General features: G+C 51.2%; 1 protein-coding gene across 1 annotated transcript; it reads right to left on the bottom strand.

Moving 5' to 3' along the window:
- Positions 1–676: 676 nt before the first annotated feature.
- On the bottom strand, positions 677–21,211 carry LOC143425541 (uncharacterized). The gene is made up of 9 exons (XM_076898434.1): positions 20,732–21,211; positions 4,173–4,409; positions 3,597–3,709; positions 3,361–3,470; positions 3,150–3,228; positions 2,647–2,786; positions 2,153–2,299; positions 1,706–1,928; positions 677–1,100 (listed from the first exon to the last, which is right to left on the bottom strand). Exons 1-9 carry the CDS (start codon positions 20,819–20,821, stop codon positions 902–904), a joined length of 1,338 nt encoding a protein of 445 aa, XP_076754549.1. The 5' UTR covers positions 20,822–21,211; the 3' UTR covers positions 677–901.
- Between the last annotated feature and the right edge of the window lie 160 nt (positions 21,212–21,371).

The raw sequence follows: 21,371 nt of genomic DNA, 5'->3' as shown, positions 1-21,371 counted from the left end.
TCGTTTCCTAGAGTTCGCAATTCTTTTTTGTACAGAAGACGAATTTTGTATCGCGTCGATAATGCTTTCGATTGAACGGTAAAAAAAAAGAAAAAAAAAACGATAGCAGCGCGAGAACGAACGTTTTGCACGTGTCGTTGGTCACGCGCGATGATGCTTCCGATCAACGAATTTATGTACAAAAGCGCCCGTCTAATTCCGCTTAAATCAAGTACGATATTGCGCAGCGTTGTAAAAAAAGGATGCTAAACACCTATGACTATCATATGATACATATACGATCTAGCTGGAGATGCTTCTCCCGTACGAAATTACTAACGGTAAATGAAACGTGTCGATATCATTTCGTTACTATCGGTAGAATTAAAATTTACTCATGTTTGATCTTCCTCGTGTTTCCTGCCACTGTCTCGAGCGATCGAAGGGGGCGACCCTCCTGTCCAGACACGTTGAACATCGGTTACGAAGATACTCTTCGTGGCAGGAATCGTGAACCATTCCGCGCGTGTAATATATTAGTAGTAACTATGGAGGGCGCGTATCAAGCTACGCGAGTCAATCCTGAACACGGTTTTAAACTGTTCGAGCCGCGACGCGGTTGCAAATTCTGCGTGAAAAGGGGGGCAAATTTTTTGAAACAGATTATACATGTCGCCGTATAAGTTCCTGTGCTTTCGCTTCGAGTGAAGGATCGACCGTCGTCTGCTGCCTCGATATTCGGTATAGCTCGCCTTCGAACAGCGTGAGCAATGATTCCATCGAATCCAAGTACCCGTTACTTGCGCGCGAGTGATTGCGTCGTTACTGAAGAGCATGGTGTACGAATTACGTTCGGAACGTTAATCGAGTTAAACGGTTTTCTTTCTGATTTTCATTCTGGTTAGAGCGGCCGTCGCTGGTGCTATTTTCCGGAATAATGGGAGCCAATGTTCGACGGCGGCCCTCTGTGATGATGATGATGCTTCTGGGCTGGGCCAGAGTATCTGCTCCCTGGTCTCGAGTGGACTATGGCGTAGTGGTCGCTGTTCGTCGATATCGACCTCGTCGAATTCATCGTCGATCCTCCGGAAGCGTATCCTTGCTTCCCGTTTAAGGAGTACCTGCGGCAGAGGCAATGATTCATTCGATTATCCGACGTAAAAATAATTCTGTCGACGACGCGTCGCTAGATCGAGCAGACGGGGAGCCTAGCCGTCTCGAATGGAACGTGAATAATCACGCTTAAACGAGCGCCACGGCTTGCATAGCGCAGGCTTTTCGACGCTAATCGAGTATGATTTAATTAACGTCGCGTATCACTCGAGCGTTGCGCGTAGATGTACGCGTACGCAAGAGGTTAAAGGGATTCTTCGACGACTACAGAACAGAGGATCGAAAGCCGGAAGTATCTGATCGGTAGATTTGTCGAACGTACGTTCCAGCTCACGTGAGTTAGATTCATTACCGCGTCTGTGCAACCCACCAATCAGCCTGGATAATTCACTATTCCCCGAGGAATTTCAATCAATTTGAGGCACGCACGTATCTAGAATCCTCGCTCTCTAAACATCTCAATCCCTTAAGTTTAGATCGCAGAAAGAGAACAAGTCCGTTTCGCCTACGGGTAATTACAAGTTCCCGTGGAATTTCATGCGATCTTCGGTACGCGGTAGCGTCGCGGGTTATCGTTGGTATGGATGGGCGGCTGGTAAAGAAAAATCCGCACCTCGAGCCGTATTGAGATCCGTGCCAGCTACGATACGGATCGTAGTCCTCGATAATCGATGGCTCCTTCTCGATAATGTCGGTCCTGGTGCAGCTGCAGGTCATCGCCGAGCAGAGGAATATATTGATTATCAGCATGATGAGGAACAAAATGCCGAGAGCTACCGCCAGCCACAACAGCCATAACGGGTGGACGCTGCCGTCCTCGTAGAGTGTTTGCACCGCTGGAAAACGAAGCGGTATATTAACTGGTGAGACAGCCGTGGAGACGAGCGGACAGTTCGTATGGAATAGAGGAGATCCCGGGCCGTGGTGGTTAATTAATTCAGCTGGGAGTGGAAAGAGCCACGGTAGGAGTGGAGATAAGTTTTAATCACGAGGTATCAAGGCGGTAGTAGCAGCAGGAAGCGAGAGGGTGCGGGCATGAAGGGTACGGTGCGATATTTACATGGCGTTTGACCAGGGTCAAGAACGAACACGCTCGTGCCAGCCAGGAGAACTCCTTCCTCGCCGCTCACGCTTTGCCCATTAATTAAGGACGCTCCCTTTACTTCTTCCTCGTTATCGCCTTCGCAAACGGGGATACCGCAGCTTCCTGGTGGGACAAGAAGATAAACCGTTTCGCGTTTCACCTGTTATCTAAGACGCGTAATTTACCGTTCGACACTGGCTCGGCTGGCAAAGAGAGAAGCGTCTCGAGAACGCTTCCTGGGACGCGCGTAACGTTGCAAGCGTAGTCGAGCGGACGGATGGCCAATACCGAATCCATGACGCGCGATGACTGGTCGGTAACCAGTGTTCGAATAATAATCTGGACGCGTCTAACGCTCGAGGAAAGTTTCGAGGAGAGCCTGGTTAATTGCCAGTCGAGTTGAACGGCACGTTGTAACCCAGATACGCGCGGCTCGTAATCGGGGATCATTAAGCGAGAAATCAGTTTACCTCTGCACACAGCGATGTCGCATTGAAAATGCACCTGTGGACTGTCGGAGAACCGGAACATGGAGAACAATGTCGCATCCGCCAGGCCGGTGTTCCGATCGTAGATGAATTTCGTCATGACCCAAGCCTTTACCGGGCACCTTTGTCATGGAAAACGAGCGTTACGCAATCGGTTATGATCTCGATCGGACTGATGACAATTTCAATTGCAGAGGATTCATAACGAATCTTATATAACCGTGGGACGCGATCGACGGTCGCCTCGCGACACGACTAACCGCGGCGAGGAAAATATTGGTACATCGACAGCTTTCGATCTCCGGCCAGATCCCAGCTTTTTCATTTAGATCTGAGAGAAAGTGGAAATACGCGATGTACGAATGCTTTCCTGGGTCCAATCGAGGAGTTCGATGCAAAAGCGGGTCATCTCGATGCAGAGGGCGCGGTGATTTCTAAACGGAGATGACCCGTTTCGTCGATAGAGTCTTGGACGCTGAACGTACCCTTTGTCGTCGATCAGCTGCACGCTGCTGTTTCGTTTGTCGAACGCGAAGCACGACTTCACTTTGATCCCGTACATTCCTGCAACAAAGAGTACAGATCGATGAAGGAGAGAGAGAGAAAGGGAGGGAGAGGCGTGAACGCGACCGCGCGCTCGTTAATTCCAATTAAACGTAAAGGGGTGAAACCGAGTGAGAGACGCGGCGTACGAACCATCTGGTCGCGAGATCTCCGCGCGCAATGTGTAGTTGTGACTATAAATAGCTTCTTGCACTTTGTGGCCTCCGTCCAAAAGGCGCAGCGATACCAGCGACGTCTCGTTCCTGCGCAGAGAGAAATTAACGCGTGTCGCGTATTATTAAGAGCCCCTCGCTAACCCCTAAATCCACGATTTCGCGAGATTTCACGAGATACTTGGCACAATATTAATAAGCCGCTATAATATGTACTTGGCGTTTTTGAATCCGGCTTTTCCGCACGTGATCACGTAGAATTTATCGTCCGCCAGCTCCAGGGTCTTGTGTATCCTCACCGCGATGGGGATGGAGCGTTCCTCGGTGTCCTGCAAGAATTATAACAGGATTAACGAAAGTCTGTTCGCAAGAAAATCTAGCCTTTCGAGAATCGCACCTTCGAGAAGGTATATTTAGCTCAACGGATATCACTGACGCGGTCAGGAAGAGCCTCGAACAGAGGTGTAATAAGATTAATGGAATCCAGTGTTTCGAAGGTCAGAATAGAATCTCGATAACATCGTGGAAATAAGGAGGGTTGGACGTGGGGTGCTCTATTGTGATACTCCCGATGAAACGATAAGCGAGATCATACGGATTCTTTCGTGCAGGGTACGAGCATCGAGCATGCGAATTTCGATCGCGAGGATAATTAAACGTACGGCCTTATCTGACACCGTTCACGATTTGGAAAAAATCTCTAACCCCGCGGTAATTAGCTGTTCTCCCATTAAGAACCACTCGTGGAACGCGAACGCGAATTTTTGTGAATGAAATCGAGGCGGTACTCACGTTGTTTATCAGGACGCCGCAGTAATCCGGGGATCCCTTGGGCGCGAGAAGATTAATGGCGAGGGTGGCGTGCGTCGAGCCGTTTCCGGACGCCATGCACTGCGGTGTCCGAAAATCTCTCGCGTGCACAGCGCCGACGAAACTCTGGTTCAGGTTCACCCGTATCGTCATATGCCCGGCCTTGCATGTCGCCGTAACCGTCGGTTGAAACTCCGTGTCCAATAATTGGCCGGTGACCTGTGATCGAACAAGAGCGGCGTTGATTACCGTGCAGAAACCAGCCACCAGGCAGATCTCGAGGACGAATCTTTCTGTACGTGCGAAAGTTCGTCAACTCGTTCAGCGAACGTGAAATGATATTTCGCGGGAACAACGGCCGGGAGGCATCGCGGGATACGCCTCGTTACGGAGATAGGGATCGAAACTGCGAAATAATGAATATTAAAATATCAGCCTCCCGCGGTACTCGATCCTCGATCCAGGCGAGTATCGGTAAAACCGTCCGATTCCTCACTTTCGTTTTCTCCTGCGCGCGTACGAGGGTACGCTCGCGTGGATACGGTATCAACAGTTGGATCATATGGGAATCGGGTTCGGGGAAGGCGGAGGAAGAGGAGAAAAAAAATGGACCAGGCCGCAATTAATATTAACGTACCCAGCTAATTAGTCTGCCAGGTTTAATTATACACGGTTAATTGCCCCTTGCCCTTAAAAGCGCGCATACCATCCTCCGTCGTCCTTCGTGCGCCGGTCCCGTGGCTATAAATTATTTAATTAATTACGGGACGGACAAGAGAAGAATCCTTGTAAGCACGGCGAACGGAGAACGCTAAACAGACGTCCGCTCCTGAGGATCGATATTCACGGGTTTTCGAGCGCGCGCGACCGTGCGCGATCCTTGCCGTAGACGCTGGCGAGCGGCTGGCCCATTACGAAAGGTTGGCGATATTTTCTCGCGGCAATCGCTAACTTAAGTAAACTTGGACCGGTCTGGGCGGTAGCTATCAGCCCACGCTAACTTTCAATTTCATGCGGCTGGACCGCTCCGCGACGTGGCTGTACGCCGCGCGGGGAACCGTGTACGCGTCCTATGTGGCCGGACGGATATATACGCGGACAATAAAATCGGTCCGGGCGAGCTGCGGAGGAGCAGAGACGCCGGCAACGAGGCTCGAAGCGAGCCTCTTAAAAGCGAGACAAAGGTCTTCGGGAACGTAGGCGGGCTGCTCGCAAGGCCACCAGTCCTAAATGCTTCGCTGGCCTCTCTCGTACGTGTTGGGTTACAGAGGAGGATTCCTTCTCTCCTGGACGGCTAATCGATTATGAGACCACGACGTGGTAACGTATACGCGCGCGCGCGCCCGCGTGTCCTTGCGTTTTAGCCAGTTGCTCCTTTTTCGGTCTGCTCGCGTTCCGCGCACCCTTGCCAACCCTGTTCGCTGTCTATTCCACGCGGTGACCGTAGGGCCAACAGCGGGGGACCAACTCTCCATTCGTCCACCTTTTCAACGTTGACGAATGACACGCGACTGAATGTACATCGTCTTCCCTTAGTTTTCTCCTCCCTTCGTCCACTTCTTTCTACGTCGTGCGCTAGGCAGGAGGGTCAGCTGACAGGGTCGCGACGACGCGATTCACTCGGCTCGTTGCCATTTTTTGTTACGCGTTTGACAGAGGCGTTTTAGCCAGGATTGCGTTACGCGTAGTTCGTTACACGCTCAGCCTACTTATCCGATTTGAAACCGCGAAACGAGTTAACCGCGATTTACTTCTCCACGAGTCGTGACTGCTCGGGAAGGAATGTACTAATTATAGCCTAGTCGCGAGTACACGTCCGCGATCGGGGGCTTTACGTAATCGATACGGTAGCTCCAATTAACGAATAGTTCGACGAGACCGCGAGAGAGAAAAGAAGGAAACGGGGACGGAGATCCGCAAGGTTTCAAGAAGGTCCCGCGGGGGACAAGCTGCGGAACAGGAATCGCGAGGGACGCAACGGTCTTCTCTGATTTCCGCGGCCAGCACGAGAGTCACGGCAACCGTGTAATTACTATGATTCACGATCTCTAGCCAGGTCGTATCGTGACACGCAACATTTGACACCTCCCCGCCGTTGGAATCGCGAGCGTGGTCGCGTGCTAGATATTAAAAGCCGTTTCATCCTTTACCATATCGCTACCGATCGCGCTCGTTTCACACACGGCGGGACAACCGTTCGAATCCGTCTCTTCTAGTCTGACCAAGCGAAAAGAATTCGTATACTGTATAGAGAAAACGTCCTACGTTCGGACCTTCGAGCGAAACAACGCGATGACGCAACCCCTCGTTCGCCAGGTAGTCGAGGGACGCGAAAAGACGGGAACAGAGGGCAGACGGAAAATAAGGCGCACCAGAGTGACATCACAGAACCGGACGCTTACATAAACGAAAGTTAACGTGGTCCAAGCCGCGCGTCGGTTAGATAACATCGCGGAACGTGTTCGAGCGGTCGCGAATTTCGCGTGGGACACGAACGTAAGCGCGCGAGGGGGTGGCTCGACGCGGTGCCCGAGCCGATCGCCGCCCGATGTGACCGCTAACGAGCGACTTTACTCGTCGACGGAGAAAGCAACAATTAGCCGCGGCGGACGCGCGACGACCAGTCACGGAATAGAATAATTCATGTACGAGGAACCGCGGCGGACAAGTGGCCACTTAGTAATTCGCTACGATAGAGAATGTACACTATCGGCAATCGGGCCCCGCCGTCGATAAATCAACCATTTTTCCCGTCTTCGGCCAGGCGAAACTGTTGTAACCCCGGCGGTCTTTGTGTGCGCGCGTGCGTGCGAGCCCGCGTCGGTGTGCGTTCGCGCGCGAGCACGAATTTTACGCGTGGATAGCGGCAATGTATCAAGATTTAATCCGGCCGCCTCGTGGCCGCAATGTTTCAACACATTCCGATAGTACACACCCATGGAGAAGTATGCGAGCCACAGGAACGAGGGCGGAATAGTATCGAGACTCTGAGGCGGCGAGCATTTTTCGACTGGACGAATGAAATATATTGGCGGACTTATCGAAACGCCGGTCGTACGCGAACCCTCGCTTCGCCGTATCGGTTTTATTAAATACGCGAATAGAGGGAAGGGGTGGAGCAAGGGTACGAGCACCTTGGCGCTAAACCGTGAAACCTTCGCCTCGCGTCGAGGCGGAGGCCTCCTCGCCAACCCCCACACTCGGATGGAACGAATCATTTTTCCTCGAGGATGCATCGTTCTTTTGTGATCATTCGGGAATTAAAAACCATCGTGCGCTGTTCGCGGAAACGAACGTATTGTACGCGGAACGGCCCCGATCTTTTTTTTTTCCCGCGATGAAAGCCTCTCGAGCGGAAATTTATAGCGAGGACTCTGGAAAAATACAGAACGTGCGCGGAACAGTAGCACGTGGTACGGTCTAGTAATTGAAAAATACGAGGAAGTCACGTCTCCGGTAGAACAATGCCGCTGTGTCACACTCGCGAACTGTAATATACTGTACAGGTGTTTACGCTGCCAGCGGCCTTCCCGGGGAAGCGAGTTTCGCGAAACAACTTGTAGTAATTGTTTACGTGCTTTGGACCTTCGTACGCGATCGATGCTCCATTGTGCCATCCCCCCCCTCTGTGCAAGGTCCCTGTCCTTTAACACGTTCCACGAATTCGAATACCTACGCGAATTTCAATTTCAATGGAAGCTTGTCGATGTTCCTCGACTTTCGCCCCCTGCCGATTCTGGAGATCCTGGAAATGTACAGGAAGCTTCAACAGTTGCGTAACACGGCGTGCACGACCCGTCGAACGAAGATGTGCGCGTGCTCTTAATGAAGACGTCGTTAGGGATTCGTTCGATTTACGCCATCGACAACGATGCCGGAGCACAATAATGAGAAGAACCACGTGAAAGTGTAGCGAAGTTGGCGGTGAATCGTACGCACACCGCGGTACATTTGCGAATCCTCCAGAAATAAAAGCCGATCTCACAGGCTGATTTCGCCTATAAGGAAAACCTGTTATACCATATATCTATGAGATGGTTGTATTACACGTCTGTTTAAAATTCCTTTTCCGCGAGGGGTGTGTCAATCGTTCGAATTTACAGCTGGCGATACTCCCGAAGGGACTCTCTCTCTCACGGTCTCGCGCTTCCCAAAAGGTATCCCCGTGGAAACGCGAAAAAATAGTTATTGTTAATCGTCGATTTATCATTACCAGGCTCGTCTCGTTTACAATCGCGCGCTACTACAGGCCACGGAGCCGCGGTGCACCGAGTGCAAAGTGTCTGGATATTTATGAGCGCTAATGTATAATACATATTACAAAGAACCCGCGTCCCTGAAGTTAACGTGTCGGGCGTGCAACACCTCCGGACGATAAAATTACGAACGAAACAGACTACCGACATTAATATAACAATTACGACGCTATCAGCCGCGTTGCTCTTTTTAGACGATCGTTGGAAGCGCGGCCCTCACTCCGGGCGTTTGTCAATGCGTGCTGCACGGACGCGCGCTCGATACGTGCAACGCAGAAAGCGCATTCTTTGGCCAGAGGGCTCGAGCCGGCTCTCGAATTATCTTGCGGGGGAAAAAGGAACAAGACAAAGCCAAAACGTATGTTATTGACCCCGCTGCCTTCTCCTGGCTCTTTCGTCTAACCGTTCGTGTCGTCCATTTTCTTCCTCGCCCCTTTTCCCACCCGCCCGCCTCACGCCTCCTCTCTTTTTCACCGGTTCTTTTCCCTCCCCCCTTTCATCTCTCTCGTTTTTAATCTCTTCCTTTTCTCGTTTCTCTCCTTTATTTTACGAGCACCGAAACCGAAGCCAGCGGCATTTTCGCCGGGAATGCCGCGCACCGTTTCGCTCTCCGCGTTTCTGCAACTTGCAACCGCCTCGCGGCTTTTACGCGCGGCCGTTTAACGGGCCTCGACGCATTGTTTAAAAATGGCTGTTTACACGGAAGCAACGGACGGAAAACGGTTACGCGCCGGACGGCGCGCGAGTAAACATCCGAACGGCTTCCGAGAACCGACGCGGTCCTCGAAGAGATTCCTGCGGGAGGAGCGACTCGGCGAAACTTCAATTCGAACCCTCCAGGTTTCAACGGGCAATTCGCGTTGGTCGTGTGTAGGCGCGCGTGCGTGCGTGCGAACGCGTTGCTTTTACAGCCTCTTCGTCGCCAGTCAACTTAATATCGAGACTGGTGGACGGAGGAGAACCCCGACAGGTTTGTTGTGCCATTTTTCTTTTTTTTTTTTTCTTAGAAACGGTATATACATACGATGTTCAACGTGGGATCAGTTCGCGAGGATTGCACGAGTATAGTGCGTGCTCGAAACACTTCGTACTGTGACTCGCCAGCTCTCTCTCTCTGCTCAACCTTTCAAGGTATTCCACAGAGCTGATCGATGAAAAGTATACAAACAGATTTGTAATGGTAAAGTATCGAAGGAAGAATACGGACAGAAGAAAAATGTAATCGAGGAGAAACCCCTGCAACAGCCAGTCCCAAGGATATTCAATCGCATCGAAAGCACGATCACCAGACAACTCGTCCGATACCTGATCGGTATCGTTCGCATAATTGTTATTGATGTCCACCTGGAGAGACCGGGACGGATAGTAACTCAACTGGAGGGACAAGTGGCAGAATTGAGAAGCAATCTCGCTGGTCCGTGCGTCCACGCAAACAGTTCGACGAGCGTTCGACGTTTATCAGATCGACTCGCGGCAGCGGTGTACACTTCTAAACGAAGTTTCCCTGTATCTGATCGAACGGCGCGTCATCTCCTCCCACTTGGACGCGGGAACCTCTCGAAAACCGAAAGCGTGCAAGTGAAAGCAGATTGTGCCGGGCCCTGGCAGGCCGTCTGTTAAATTTACGCATGGAAGAAACGGCTCGAAAGAAAAGTCGGGACACGTGAAAGTGTGCGATCCGCGGAGGATCCACGGCGAACGACCGTTCTCCGTTGCTGCTCGCGGTGGAGGAGCTCTCCCGCATTCCGTTCCATTATGTTCCGTGTGTCCATTCGCGAGACAATGCGCCACGGAAAGATGCGCCGCGTTTCTTCTGAAACGGCGAGTGAAAGCACTCGCTGCTCGAGGCAATTAGGAGTATCGTTGGGGGATGAAAGGAGCGTAACGCGCTCGTACGTAACATCTCGGGTTGCTTCGTTAGATCCAGCGATAGATATCGAAGGTTAGTCGATAGAGAAGTATTTGACTTTCGCGATCGCTGTACCCGCGATGAATCGCTCCTCTGAGAATAGCCCGGGTTCTTTAATCAGCTCGCTCCTGGCAGAAACGCGGCCATAAAGTCCGCCATCTCGAAGTCTAACGACGTCCATACGATCCGAGTGCCGGCCATTATCGCTTTCAATTTCGTTCATGGAAAATTTTCATCCTCTCGCGCGGTGGTTACGTGTCGTTGTTTCACGACAATGCGAACGCCGTCGAGTGCTAATCGTAATTTCATGAGATGGAGATTTGTAACATGCCACGGGTCATTTATTATTTATACGTATATCGTGGGCGCGCAGAGATAATCCTGCTAAACGAATATAGAATTCAGTTAACAGAAACGTACATATTTATATCTCTTACGAGGTAACGCAGAGTAACAATAGGTTTATAATTAATAGATTTTGGTTATTGGTTAAGTTGGTAACCTCTAGCTTTCTCCTCGTCTCGAGTGACATAAATCAACGCGTCGAGAAGGTTCGGTTCCCCGGTTGAAAAGTGGCCGATTACGCGCCGGGCAAATAATGCGGGGATGAGCCCTCGCAACGGGTTTGTTTCTCCGCGTGTCATATAAATTACGTGCCAATAGAAACGCACCCGCTTGGCCGTGAATGCGTGTTCGCGCGTACGGACGCGGCGTCGCGCTTTTCATAACCGCGAGGCCGCGCGTACGCCGCGCGTAGCTGGACGCCATTGGCCGTGCTTTCTGCGTGCGCGTTATTGAATCGCGAAAGTGAATCGCGTGAAATTATTACGATTATAAGAAACGCGCCCGCCGCGGTTACCACCGATACTTATTACCTCCGTCGACCTGTGTTCCGTCGAAATGGATAAACGATAACTCTCAATAATGGCATAGTGTTTGAACAGATGGACGCGATGGTTGCTCGACGCGGGAACCGTCCACGGTGTTACCTATCTTCGCGGGACGATCGTGATTTTTCGCGTGACCCGAACAAAGAAGCGAGCGTACCGTGTTCCAATGTATGTAATAACTCGAACGATTTCCCAGCGAACCGTAGAAATGGAAACCTGAAATTTGTCCGCGCCGCCTCCTCGTTTATCCCCGATTAACTCGCGGATGAGCATTTGCATATCCGCCCAATAACGCGCGCGGCGTACGCGCGAACGATGAGCAGCGCGAAATATTAACCGCGATTAAAGCGCAGCCACGATTAAATCGACGCTAATTTCGTAGTCGAGCTGTCGTAAACCGACGTTTTTAATTGAACCGTTAAGCCTCGATAAGGATGCTCGGGACGGTGTAATTAATAAATCTTGCAGCCGTTGCGGACGATGCGCTTTCTCAGGCCAGTTCTTTAATAATCGAAGGCACACACGCGCTGGATGTTAAAACGAAAACGATGCGAGCCGAGTAAAGCTGAACGGAACCTCGAGCCAGGACAGCCTCCGCTCCGCGGTTCTAATTAATCTCTGACACGGTTGAAAATTCGTAAGCTCGCGATGGAGTCCCGCGCGATTATTAATAAATTGTTGCATCAACGTGGGATCGTTTATCGTGGCTGCGTGCAAGGTTGCGCGATTTTCAACCGCGACTGGCCAGCCAGAGCGAGAGTCTGCTTTTTGCGTCTGGACCAGGACGACGTGGAAATAAATGAAAAGATGAAAATCGACAGAGAAAGTAACGTATCTCGTCCCGATTAATTCCACGTCTGGTTTAATCGAGACACGCGAGCACAATGAGAACCATGGGCAAATTAATTAATCGAAGTTTGTACTTTCACGTCGAGCGGCTAGCATCGCCCAGTTATTAATCCAATTAAGTTATTAAAAAGCAATAATGCCTTTATAATTAGCTCGAGCTCCTTCATCAAACATGCAGATTTTCACCTACCGTCGTCGTCGTTAATATCTCGTTCATCTTAATTAAATCGTTCGTACGCACGTAACATCGTTACGCCTAACGAAAAAACTGAGGCTCCTCGATCGTTGGTGTACAATTCGGAGCCGCCTCTCCGCCTGTTGGCCTCGGTTTCAATTTTGAATGCGAGTTGCGTGGCTCTCGCGAGACGTTTCTCTCTTAGCCGCGTTCCGATTAATAAACGGGATCGAGCGTTTCTCGTCCCGTGAGAGAGAAAGGGTTCGACGCGAGAGCGCGACGAGGAGGGCTTACGTGAAGCTGGCGGCCAGACGGAAAAGTACGGTGTAAAGTGAAAGCGCGAGATGAAAAAGCAAAAAGCGAAAATTGCGTTCGATTTTATGGCCGCCTGGGGTCACTGGTCCGGTGTCGTGGCGAAATTTTCGCTCTCTCGATCGATGGCCTCCGCAGCCTTGACTTCCAGACAGAAGGGCTATTCACGAGCCGCTAACAGGCCTGTGTCTTGAAAAAGTTTACAAGCCAACTTGCCAGCGGCTGAATCCATCCGCTTCTCCGGCTAATTTCACGAAACTCGCGGTGCAACGCATCGCAGAGGGATTACAAAAGGATTTTAATTTTAATTTACAACCCCTCGCGCGATAACAGATTCAAGCGAGTCGCCGGCGGACCTAGACGTAGTCCTCTTTCAATTTGCATATTTACAAAAGAGAGCCAACCGCAGGACCGAATGCGGTGTATACCCTCCGGCACCTCGATTTACAATATTTCACGCGATAACAGATTCCACCGCGAATCGTCGGGAGATAACAGCGCGGACCGAACTATCTCGGGCAAGTTTAAATTCAAACAGAACTCGAACAGGCAAGCCCCATTTACAGCTGCTCTCCCGTTTTATCAATACACCTACATCCTCCTTAGTTTCGCGAGCGTCCCGTTTCCATGGTTCGCGGCGGGAATTTTACAACTCCGTATAAAGAGCGGCTCGAGCGTCGTCCGCGAGCGCAAACCGTGCGAGTCGAAAAGGCGTGCGTGCGAAGCCGAACGAAACGCGTGGAACGTTTCAATAATTTCATTAGAGCACTCGCATCAGCCGGGTAATGAGTATGTACGAGGCGGGGCGGCACGAGATCTTCTCGTCCGTTCGAGACGCTGCTCCCTCGGGTGCGCCGTCCATCCTCGACGAAACGGCATCATTATCGGAGCCCAAACGGGCGACACACGGTGCGCGTTTATTGTTCCGTACAGAACGGAACAACGATTCCTGTGCCGCGTAGCAGGCGTATTTCACCGTGCGACGAGCGTGTATACGCGGTTCGATCGTCGTCCTGTACACGCGTACCAGCGAAATAAAGGAGAAATCGAAGCTGGACGGGATAATGACTTTCCGGGAGATTCGATGTCGCGATACGTTTCCGACGATTGTGCAAACTTGGGCTCATAAACCGATGAGCTAACCGGCGGGCAACGGGTCCGGAGAAATGGCGGGGAAAGAAAAAGGATCGCGGGAAGGGGGCGGTGGCGGGGAAGCGTTCGCCTGGCGAACAGGACATTAAAACAGCGGCGTGATTTCATGCGGCAGTTGGAGCCGTTCTGCCTCGTTTCCCAGAAAACGATGAAGAATTCAGAGGCGGCTGAATTCGATTTCGAGTACGAACGGTAGAACGGGAGAGTTCGAGGGATACGCGGCTCTACCGGGTGCTCCAAAGTTGACTCTCTGTCCGTCGATGCTGGGCTGGCGACACTGACGACAACCAACGTCGAGACGATCGTCCGCGTAGAACTTGATATCCACGCGGTAACGCGGAACGGTTTCGAGGAAGATAATGCCTTTGAATTGGCTAATGCGCGCTCAATGCGATTCTTCACACTTTCTTCGCGTACATGAAAGATACATTAACGCCGCTCGTAAAATCTAGTTCGACCAGGGAATTGTATCGAGACCATTGCATCTCGACACCAATTTTGTACGTTTTATCGAAACGAATGACAAATACGATCGCGTTCCTTATCCAAAAGTTCGCGGATCGCCTCTCCTTTCTGAAACGCTCTATACCCTCGCGTTTCTTCTTCCCCCCGAATCCGGCTCGCAGCTCTGCCCCCCGTCCCAGCCCTGGTGTCCTGTCGGATTCCGTGGACCGGTGCCCATGGGTAGTTTAAACACTTGACATGCTTCGATCCATGGGGCACTCATATAGGTTTGCCCACGGCAGCCGGCAAATCAGCCACGTCAGTGGAGATCGTGATTTATATCCGCGGTTCTCCCGGGGGCGACGCGCCAGGACGAAATCGCCGGGGCAGGGTAGGTTCTTCACGCTTCGCGTGTAGTACACAACTCCGCGTGCAGGTAGAAAACCCCCTTTGTGCAGCGGCACGTGTGTACGTGCTCGCTGGCCAACACACCTGGCCGCGTACGAAATGGCATTGTCGTAAAGATGTAAGCGTCCGTGAATCCTATCTGGAAGTCGTGGAGGGACCAACGAGGCACCAAGGCGGAGGCGAGAGTATCGAAGCCACTCTCATCGACGGCACGACGGCGTTCGCCTGTATTAAAATACGCACGCAGTTTTCCGTCGTACGATGGCCTCGCGTTTTTTCCATCCGCGCGAATGTTTTAGAATAATTTTACTCCCAAGGGGGGATGGAGATTGCTTCCCCCTCCCGCTGGAGGCTGTTCGCGTGATCCTCGGTTGAAAAAGTAATCGCGACTCGACGATTCGTTATTCAGGAACGAGTGGAAATTTGTAACTCCCGATGGATCGAGGGTGTTATAAAATTGTACGACGCATTCAATTATCGAATTATACGAATACAGGTTGTTTCACTTGTCGGGACGCGAACTCGTTCGGCGATTAGTTCAGTGTTTGCTCAGGGCCTTGCGCGATGGTAATAAAAGGTGTGACTAGAAAGATCGACCTTAATTACGATGCTTCCCGAGAAGTGCTTTAACGAGGCATTAACGCTTTGCTGGTCGCGGCAGCGTAGGAGGAAGACGAGTACACGGGCTGGTGCTGATTTGTCAGCATGGCTGACATTAAGAAAACGAGAATCAGAATGAAGAAAGAATTAATTGCACCGTAGCCAGGAATATACGGGGGCTCGAACCTCCTTTGTCTTAGGCCTCGCCACCCAAGAAGCATGACAAACGACACGCTGCGCGACCTGTTAAAAACCTCTAATTTTTACGCATAGAGGACGATAACGATAAAGTATACATCAGTGGCTATCAACCTTCGCAACGATCGACCATCGCAGAAATGGATCGCGTTCTCGAGATCGCTTTTTCTCCCGGAACCTTCGTTTTCAACGAGAACGTTCGCGAAAAACGGATGGCAATTCGCACATCACGTGCCACTGAGTGGACACATTGGTCGCGCATGCAGGCCACCGATACCGTTCGAACATATTCACTTTCATTGACGTTTAGTAACATCTTGATAGGCGGGCAAAATAATGGAGCCGCGGATAGCGGTGAAATCGCGTATTGTACGTAGTACGGCGCATAGTATGCACGCCGCGGTTGGAACGCGTCATCATTAACACCGTTTCCGTTCGCTCTGATACACACCGCTCGGTTCGTAACGCTGAAGCGATGCGTGATTCCCAGCGGCCAGATCATTCCAGAATTTACCAATGCAAATCGATGAGGAGAAAAGAAACGACGCCTGCCAGCGCTTACGCTCTATCTTTCCGCAAACCTCGACCGTCGGCATTCCTATGTAAAAGAACTTCGTACCTATCGTGCTCGGAAGCACCGTAACGCCCCGGAGAAAAAGCGCTGGCCTGCTGCTGATGACGATAATTTCGTTCTATTAACTTACTCTTTCGCAAAATCGTGCCTAACAAAAATCTACTGTAATATGCACACAAATTCTGAACAAATATCACGTCAAAATGAAATTCTAAAAATACCAAAAGTATTGAAAAGCCTTCGATTTTGAGCGACCAACCAATTAACCATACATTCGCTTGGCTCTTTCGCGACACGGCTACATTTTACGATTTTTTCCACGCGTTGAACAGCCTCTCGCATCTCTCTCTCTCTCTCTCTCCGCTGGACCGTTCGATTTGACGGAGCACCGTACCCGGATAAAGCAGTCGCGGACGCTAAAGCGGGAAATATCCCGGCTGGAATACCGCCTGGGCGCATGGCCGCTCCGGCTGTTATCATAATAAAGCAGAGGTTTTATACTCGCTCGTGGAACACGTTTCCAGCCGACGCGCGACGTGGGACTAAAATCGGACAATACTGCGCGCGGCGTTATGCTTCCGTGTCCGCCGTTCGCGTGTACGTGCTTGATCCCCGATGTAGATACAACGTATGACATAGAGGCTGCGAGCGGTTATACCCCGCAGTGTACGCGTCCGGTGGATCGTCGATATCCCCTTGGCGGTGGTTTCGCAATCCTGGAGGAAAGAGAGGTATCGCCGGAGGATCGGACGTAGGCCGATGGCGGCCGTGGCGTAGGCCGAGGAGGCGATCTGGTCCGTGCTCGTTCGCCCGAAATGGCCACGCGCCGATGAGAGGAAAAGTATGCAACGGTTCTGCCTGTTTTTGTCCAACGCTGCTCTCTCAGATGGCGATGCACTTTTACACTCGTAATGGAACGAGAGGATCTCTCGACGGAATACATAGAATCGTAGCTGCCCGCCTACGAATCGGTTGGGCGAAATTCGTTGGAATTCTCGGTGGTCGATCGACCGTGAGAATTAATTTGTGTAATTGCATCTAGTTAAGATCCGACCCCGATTCGATTTGCTCGATGTAATTAACGTGGCTGGTTGCATGTTATTGTTAATAAGAATCGAGGCGTTCCGAGGGGAGTGGTCGTTTCACGTAAACTCGTTGGGCTATGGTCACGAAATCTAGTTGCTGGATTCGTATTTTGTACTGCGCGATGTGGTTCGAATAGTCTGATGAGGAAATTGGTGTCCTCGAAAGAGTTGAGCTTGGTTCCAGTGCGCGACGCGGCAATACGAAATCGATATCGATGCGTAAACTCGATCCTCAAGTCGAAGATCTTGAAACGAGCGAGGGGTTCGAAAAATAGTCGTCATCCGTGGCGACTGGCAGTTTGTGATTTTCGATCACTGTCCGTGGACTCGTAATACGGCTGTCGCGAGTTTCTGCGTCCGCTCGTCGCAAGAATAATCGACGTAAGAGGATTACAAAGGCGAAATGAATGCCGTAGGGACGCGACCGGCTTTAAACCCCGTCGATTTCTTTCGAAGGACAAGCCGCGCGACGCGAATTTCAGGACGCGCACGCTGGAATGCCCGCGGAAAACGCGAATTCCTGCGCGCGCAATCGAGAAATGAGACGTGCGAGATGCACGAGATTTCTTGCGCGAGACCACGTCCGTCCACGAGGACATCGGACGTTACACCGTGCACACGGACGTGCGCAAGGATGAAGGAACGGACTTATCTTCCGTCGCCTCGTTTCTGTTGCGTCACTCGTACGCGGTTGAATATTTAAACAAGAGGAGCAGCACATTTTAACTTCGCGCCGCGACGTTGTCGTGCCAGTTACGAGGCGAAGTAATTCAAGGCAACGGGACAATCGAGAAAACTAGTTCCGCGGACGATTTCTCAATATTAAGGTCCGCGACGTTAACGCGTTCCATAAACACCCGTAATCCGCCATAATTCGACCATTCTCTCTCGAAGAATTAATCCGTAACAGACGTTAAGATTACCCCGTACTGTGCAACGCGCGTTAAGATAACTGTTATATAAATATCAGAATTTATCCATCGCGGAAATTGCGCTATTGAAAGCAACGTTAACGCGAGTTTACGGTTATCCTCCTTTACGGCGTCCTATTTATCCCTATATACCAGCCCACGGGGCTCGTAACGCCGTGCGTGCGCCCAAGTAAAATGATTGCACAACTATCCGAACTTATCGCCGCGAAGTGTCACGGCGTCTCGAGCCCGCGCGCGCTCCGCGCGGCGGTGACATCGGACAGTTGGCGCGCATAAATATTAATAAAGCAACGCTGGGTAAATCGATCGAACGCACGGAGGCCTTGGCGGCTTAATAAGGCCACCTACTATCGGTGATCGCTGGTAATGCCCTCGATCGTTGGTATCAGCCGCGGAAAAGAGGAGCGCCAGAGGATTCCCCAGACGAGTCCTTCGTACAAGCGTTTGCAATTAATTCGCCGATGCCCAGCTCGACAGCCGGCTGAACGCCATTAAAATTCTCCGCGGACTTGCGCAAGTCGCTCCCGTGGCTCTGCGTGGCGAAGCTTTTCAGAGCGTGGCCGCGTGGATTTTATCGAAATCGCGTATAAACCCGCGACGCCTTCTCTCGCCGCTGACGCGTGCGTAATTGCGCGCGCGGTAAAAACGCAAGGACGACCCGCGAGGGTCCATTCGCGCGCGCTGGATTCGAACCAGCCGTATCTACGATTCGCGTCTCAGATAGCCTCGTATGCGGCGAGGCAGCTTCCCCCTGTTAAATTGATTTTTTAATTAGGCAAAAGTTCGGTCCGCGGGGTGCGGCGCGCCGCGGCGGCGCATCATTGTTTCTCACTGCCCACTTAAACGGTTAGTGTTTGCGCAGCGTGCATACCGGGTGTCCGTTTCCCGATTGTCGCTAGTTAAGGGGTTCATCGCGGGAACCGGCCCAGGTAGAGACGTACCTAGCCGGATCGACATTTCGCGAAAGTAGCCTTTTGCCTCTGCATTATTCATAATCGAAAGTCCTCGGGGAACTATGATTATGAATTGTCTCGACGTCATCGTGGCGATACTATCCTCTTGGAATGAATAATTTCCTCGAAGATGTAAGAAATTCAAGCTGCATTTCGAAGAACTCGCGAGCAGGAGTCGAGAATTATGTAAATCGGATTTAATGCACGAAAGTGGTCGTAAATCGTGTCCTCCTTTTCTACGAAGAATCGTTCCTATGGTTATTAATATCTGTCCTTCCCGCGTTTAACTCCACGGAACAAAGATACACCGTATTTTACGCGAGCATCGTATATTCGATCAGTATTCGCGCGGCATTGTGCGAGGGCTCTAAATACCATTCTACTTCGCCCATAGAATTCGCGCAATAAATGCGAACCGTTCATTCGCCCGGTCTTTTATCCAGCACACGTAATTGTGCAACTCACGCATTCGATACCCGTTTAATCGATCCGCGCACATGCACGGCCGCGTCGCTCGCGGTAGCCCACATTCTTACTGGTAATACGCGGACCGCGGTATTTCGACGCGCGATATATTTCGACCTGGAAGGACAGAGGGAACCACGACGGCGAGGGAGGCTGCAGCCCTCCTGGGCACACATTCCGGTGCCGCGTACGCGGGAACCAGCGGGAACCAGCGGGTACCACCGGGTACCAGCGGGACTGGGAACGCCGCGGTTTACCAGAACTTTTCTCGCGGACCGCGCAACACTTTTACCGAAACAATGTGGAAAGTCAACGTCCGCGACAGTTACCATATCTCCTTTCCGATAGATTACCGTGTCGTATCTTGTTACGCGTCGAGTACGCGAACTATCCGGCGGTCCGTTTTCCTTTGGAGTAGTTTCACGATACCACGCTCGAGTACCGTTCGATTGGGCTCTCGTGATTCGCGTGAAATCACGATGGGCGTAGTTGACATCGAACGTTTTCGGATGTTTCTCTTTCATATCGAAACGAACGCATTCTCTTATTACTCTGCGTACGATCGTTTGTCGTGTGATTCGAGTAATTTTGTATTCTATCAAATTTTACGCTTCGAAATGTTGGAACGTTCGCTCGCTAGAATAATCGTCGATTTCTGGTAATGGTTCGTTCAACGATTTTTACTTGCCGTCTAATGGTTGTCGTCAGGGACACCGATTTAGATGCGACGGTAGTGCATTCGTACGAGATGAATGAGTCAGCTGGAGACGCGGCGTTCGATCGTGACGATTTATTGTACGGAGAACGCGCGTTTACGTGCATCCCGCGCTATCTGTTATTAGACGAGGAACAGTCGTCCTCCCATTCGATCATTTTTCCACGGGTCTGTTTGTCCAACGACGATCGCGTATCACGCGATCTTAACTCGTGACGAATGATGCGCCGATGAATAAACGACGGCGATACAGGTAACAGTCTGACTGCATCAAACCTGCATACCGCCGTGTATCTATGATCTACTTATTCCGCTATGCAGTCACATCGAATGAATTCCGCGGGGGATCTTAATTAATAGCTCACGGCATTGGTTCTACGTCAACGTGTTATTTGCTTCGCGATTTGATCACGGTGTGTACGATTTTAATTAAGAACTTTTTACATCTACATAAATTCCTCCTAATCACCGACTACCACGATGCACGTTCGAAGTGGAAAAATGTTTTACCAATACAACGATGGTCACAATTAAAAGAGCTCCGCGGCGATTAACTGCGCAACAGAGATCGTGGAAAAAAAATTATGTACGTAGAATTCCGTGGCTGGACAGCGCCGAACTTACCTGACCGACACGAAGCGCCACCAGGACCAAGCACAGTACCGACACAAGCGCACTGGTGAACGCGTGAAAATTGGTCCTTCTCACTGGCATTTTGGCGGAGTGCGTGCCACACTGAACGACCGACTGCGAGACGTGTCACGTTCTCTCCAAGGTTCTCTCTCTCTCTCTCTCTCCTTTTTCCTCCTCTCTCTCTTTCTCTCTCTTTCTATTTCTGTCTCTCTGTCTCTATCTCTGTCTGCCTTTCCGTCAGACTCACGTCACATTTTCTTTATTTACCGAGAACAGTCTCATCGTAATAGCACGCGTTGAACGAGGACCGACGTTTCGAGGCGACCACGCGGTTCCCTGTTTCCCGTACGAGCTGCGAGTCGACGTCGTTCGTTGCACGGTCGTTCGTGATTCTCGTGCGTTTCTCTCTCGAAAACTCGATGGCTCGTTCAAGAGAACTGGAAGCGAATGTTATACTGGCGCAATAATGACTGTTCCTCCTGAGCTGCCCCCAGGGACGCTCAGGTGTTCAGCGTTTTTGGTGGGGATAGATCGTGCCGCAGCGGCCATTCCCTTTTCATCCGATGTTGTATGCGATCCACGCATTCATGTCTCCGGATCCGAGCGATGAGCCACGGCTAAATTCTCGTGG

This window comes from Xylocopa sonorina, chromosome 7, assembly GCF_050948175.1.
Source record: "Xylocopa sonorina isolate GNS202 chromosome 7, iyXylSono1_principal, whole genome shotgun sequence".
NCBI lineage: Eukaryota > Metazoa > Arthropoda > Insecta > Hymenoptera > Apidae > Xylocopa > Xylocopa sonorina.
The sequence above is the reverse complement of the archived record's forward strand: the minus strand, read 5'-3'. Positions and strand labels throughout refer to the sequence as shown.

What these genes read in the sequence shown, in the direction of transcription:
- LOC143425541 (XM_076898434.1), bottom strand. Translation starts at nt 20,821, where the DNA reads ATGCCAGTGAGAAGGACCAATTTTCACGCGTTCACCAGTGCGCTTGTG. An exon ending in CAGCTGATCGACGACAAAGG is followed by an intron (nt 2,787 to 3,149) that starts GTACGTTCAGCG and finishes TCCATGACAAAG; the next exon opens with GTGCCCGGTAAAGGCTTGGG. An exon ending in GGATCTCAATACGGCTCGAG is followed by an intron (nt 1,101 to 1,705) that starts GTGCGGATTTTT and finishes CCTCTGCCGCAG; the next exon opens with GTACTCCTTAAACGGGAAGC.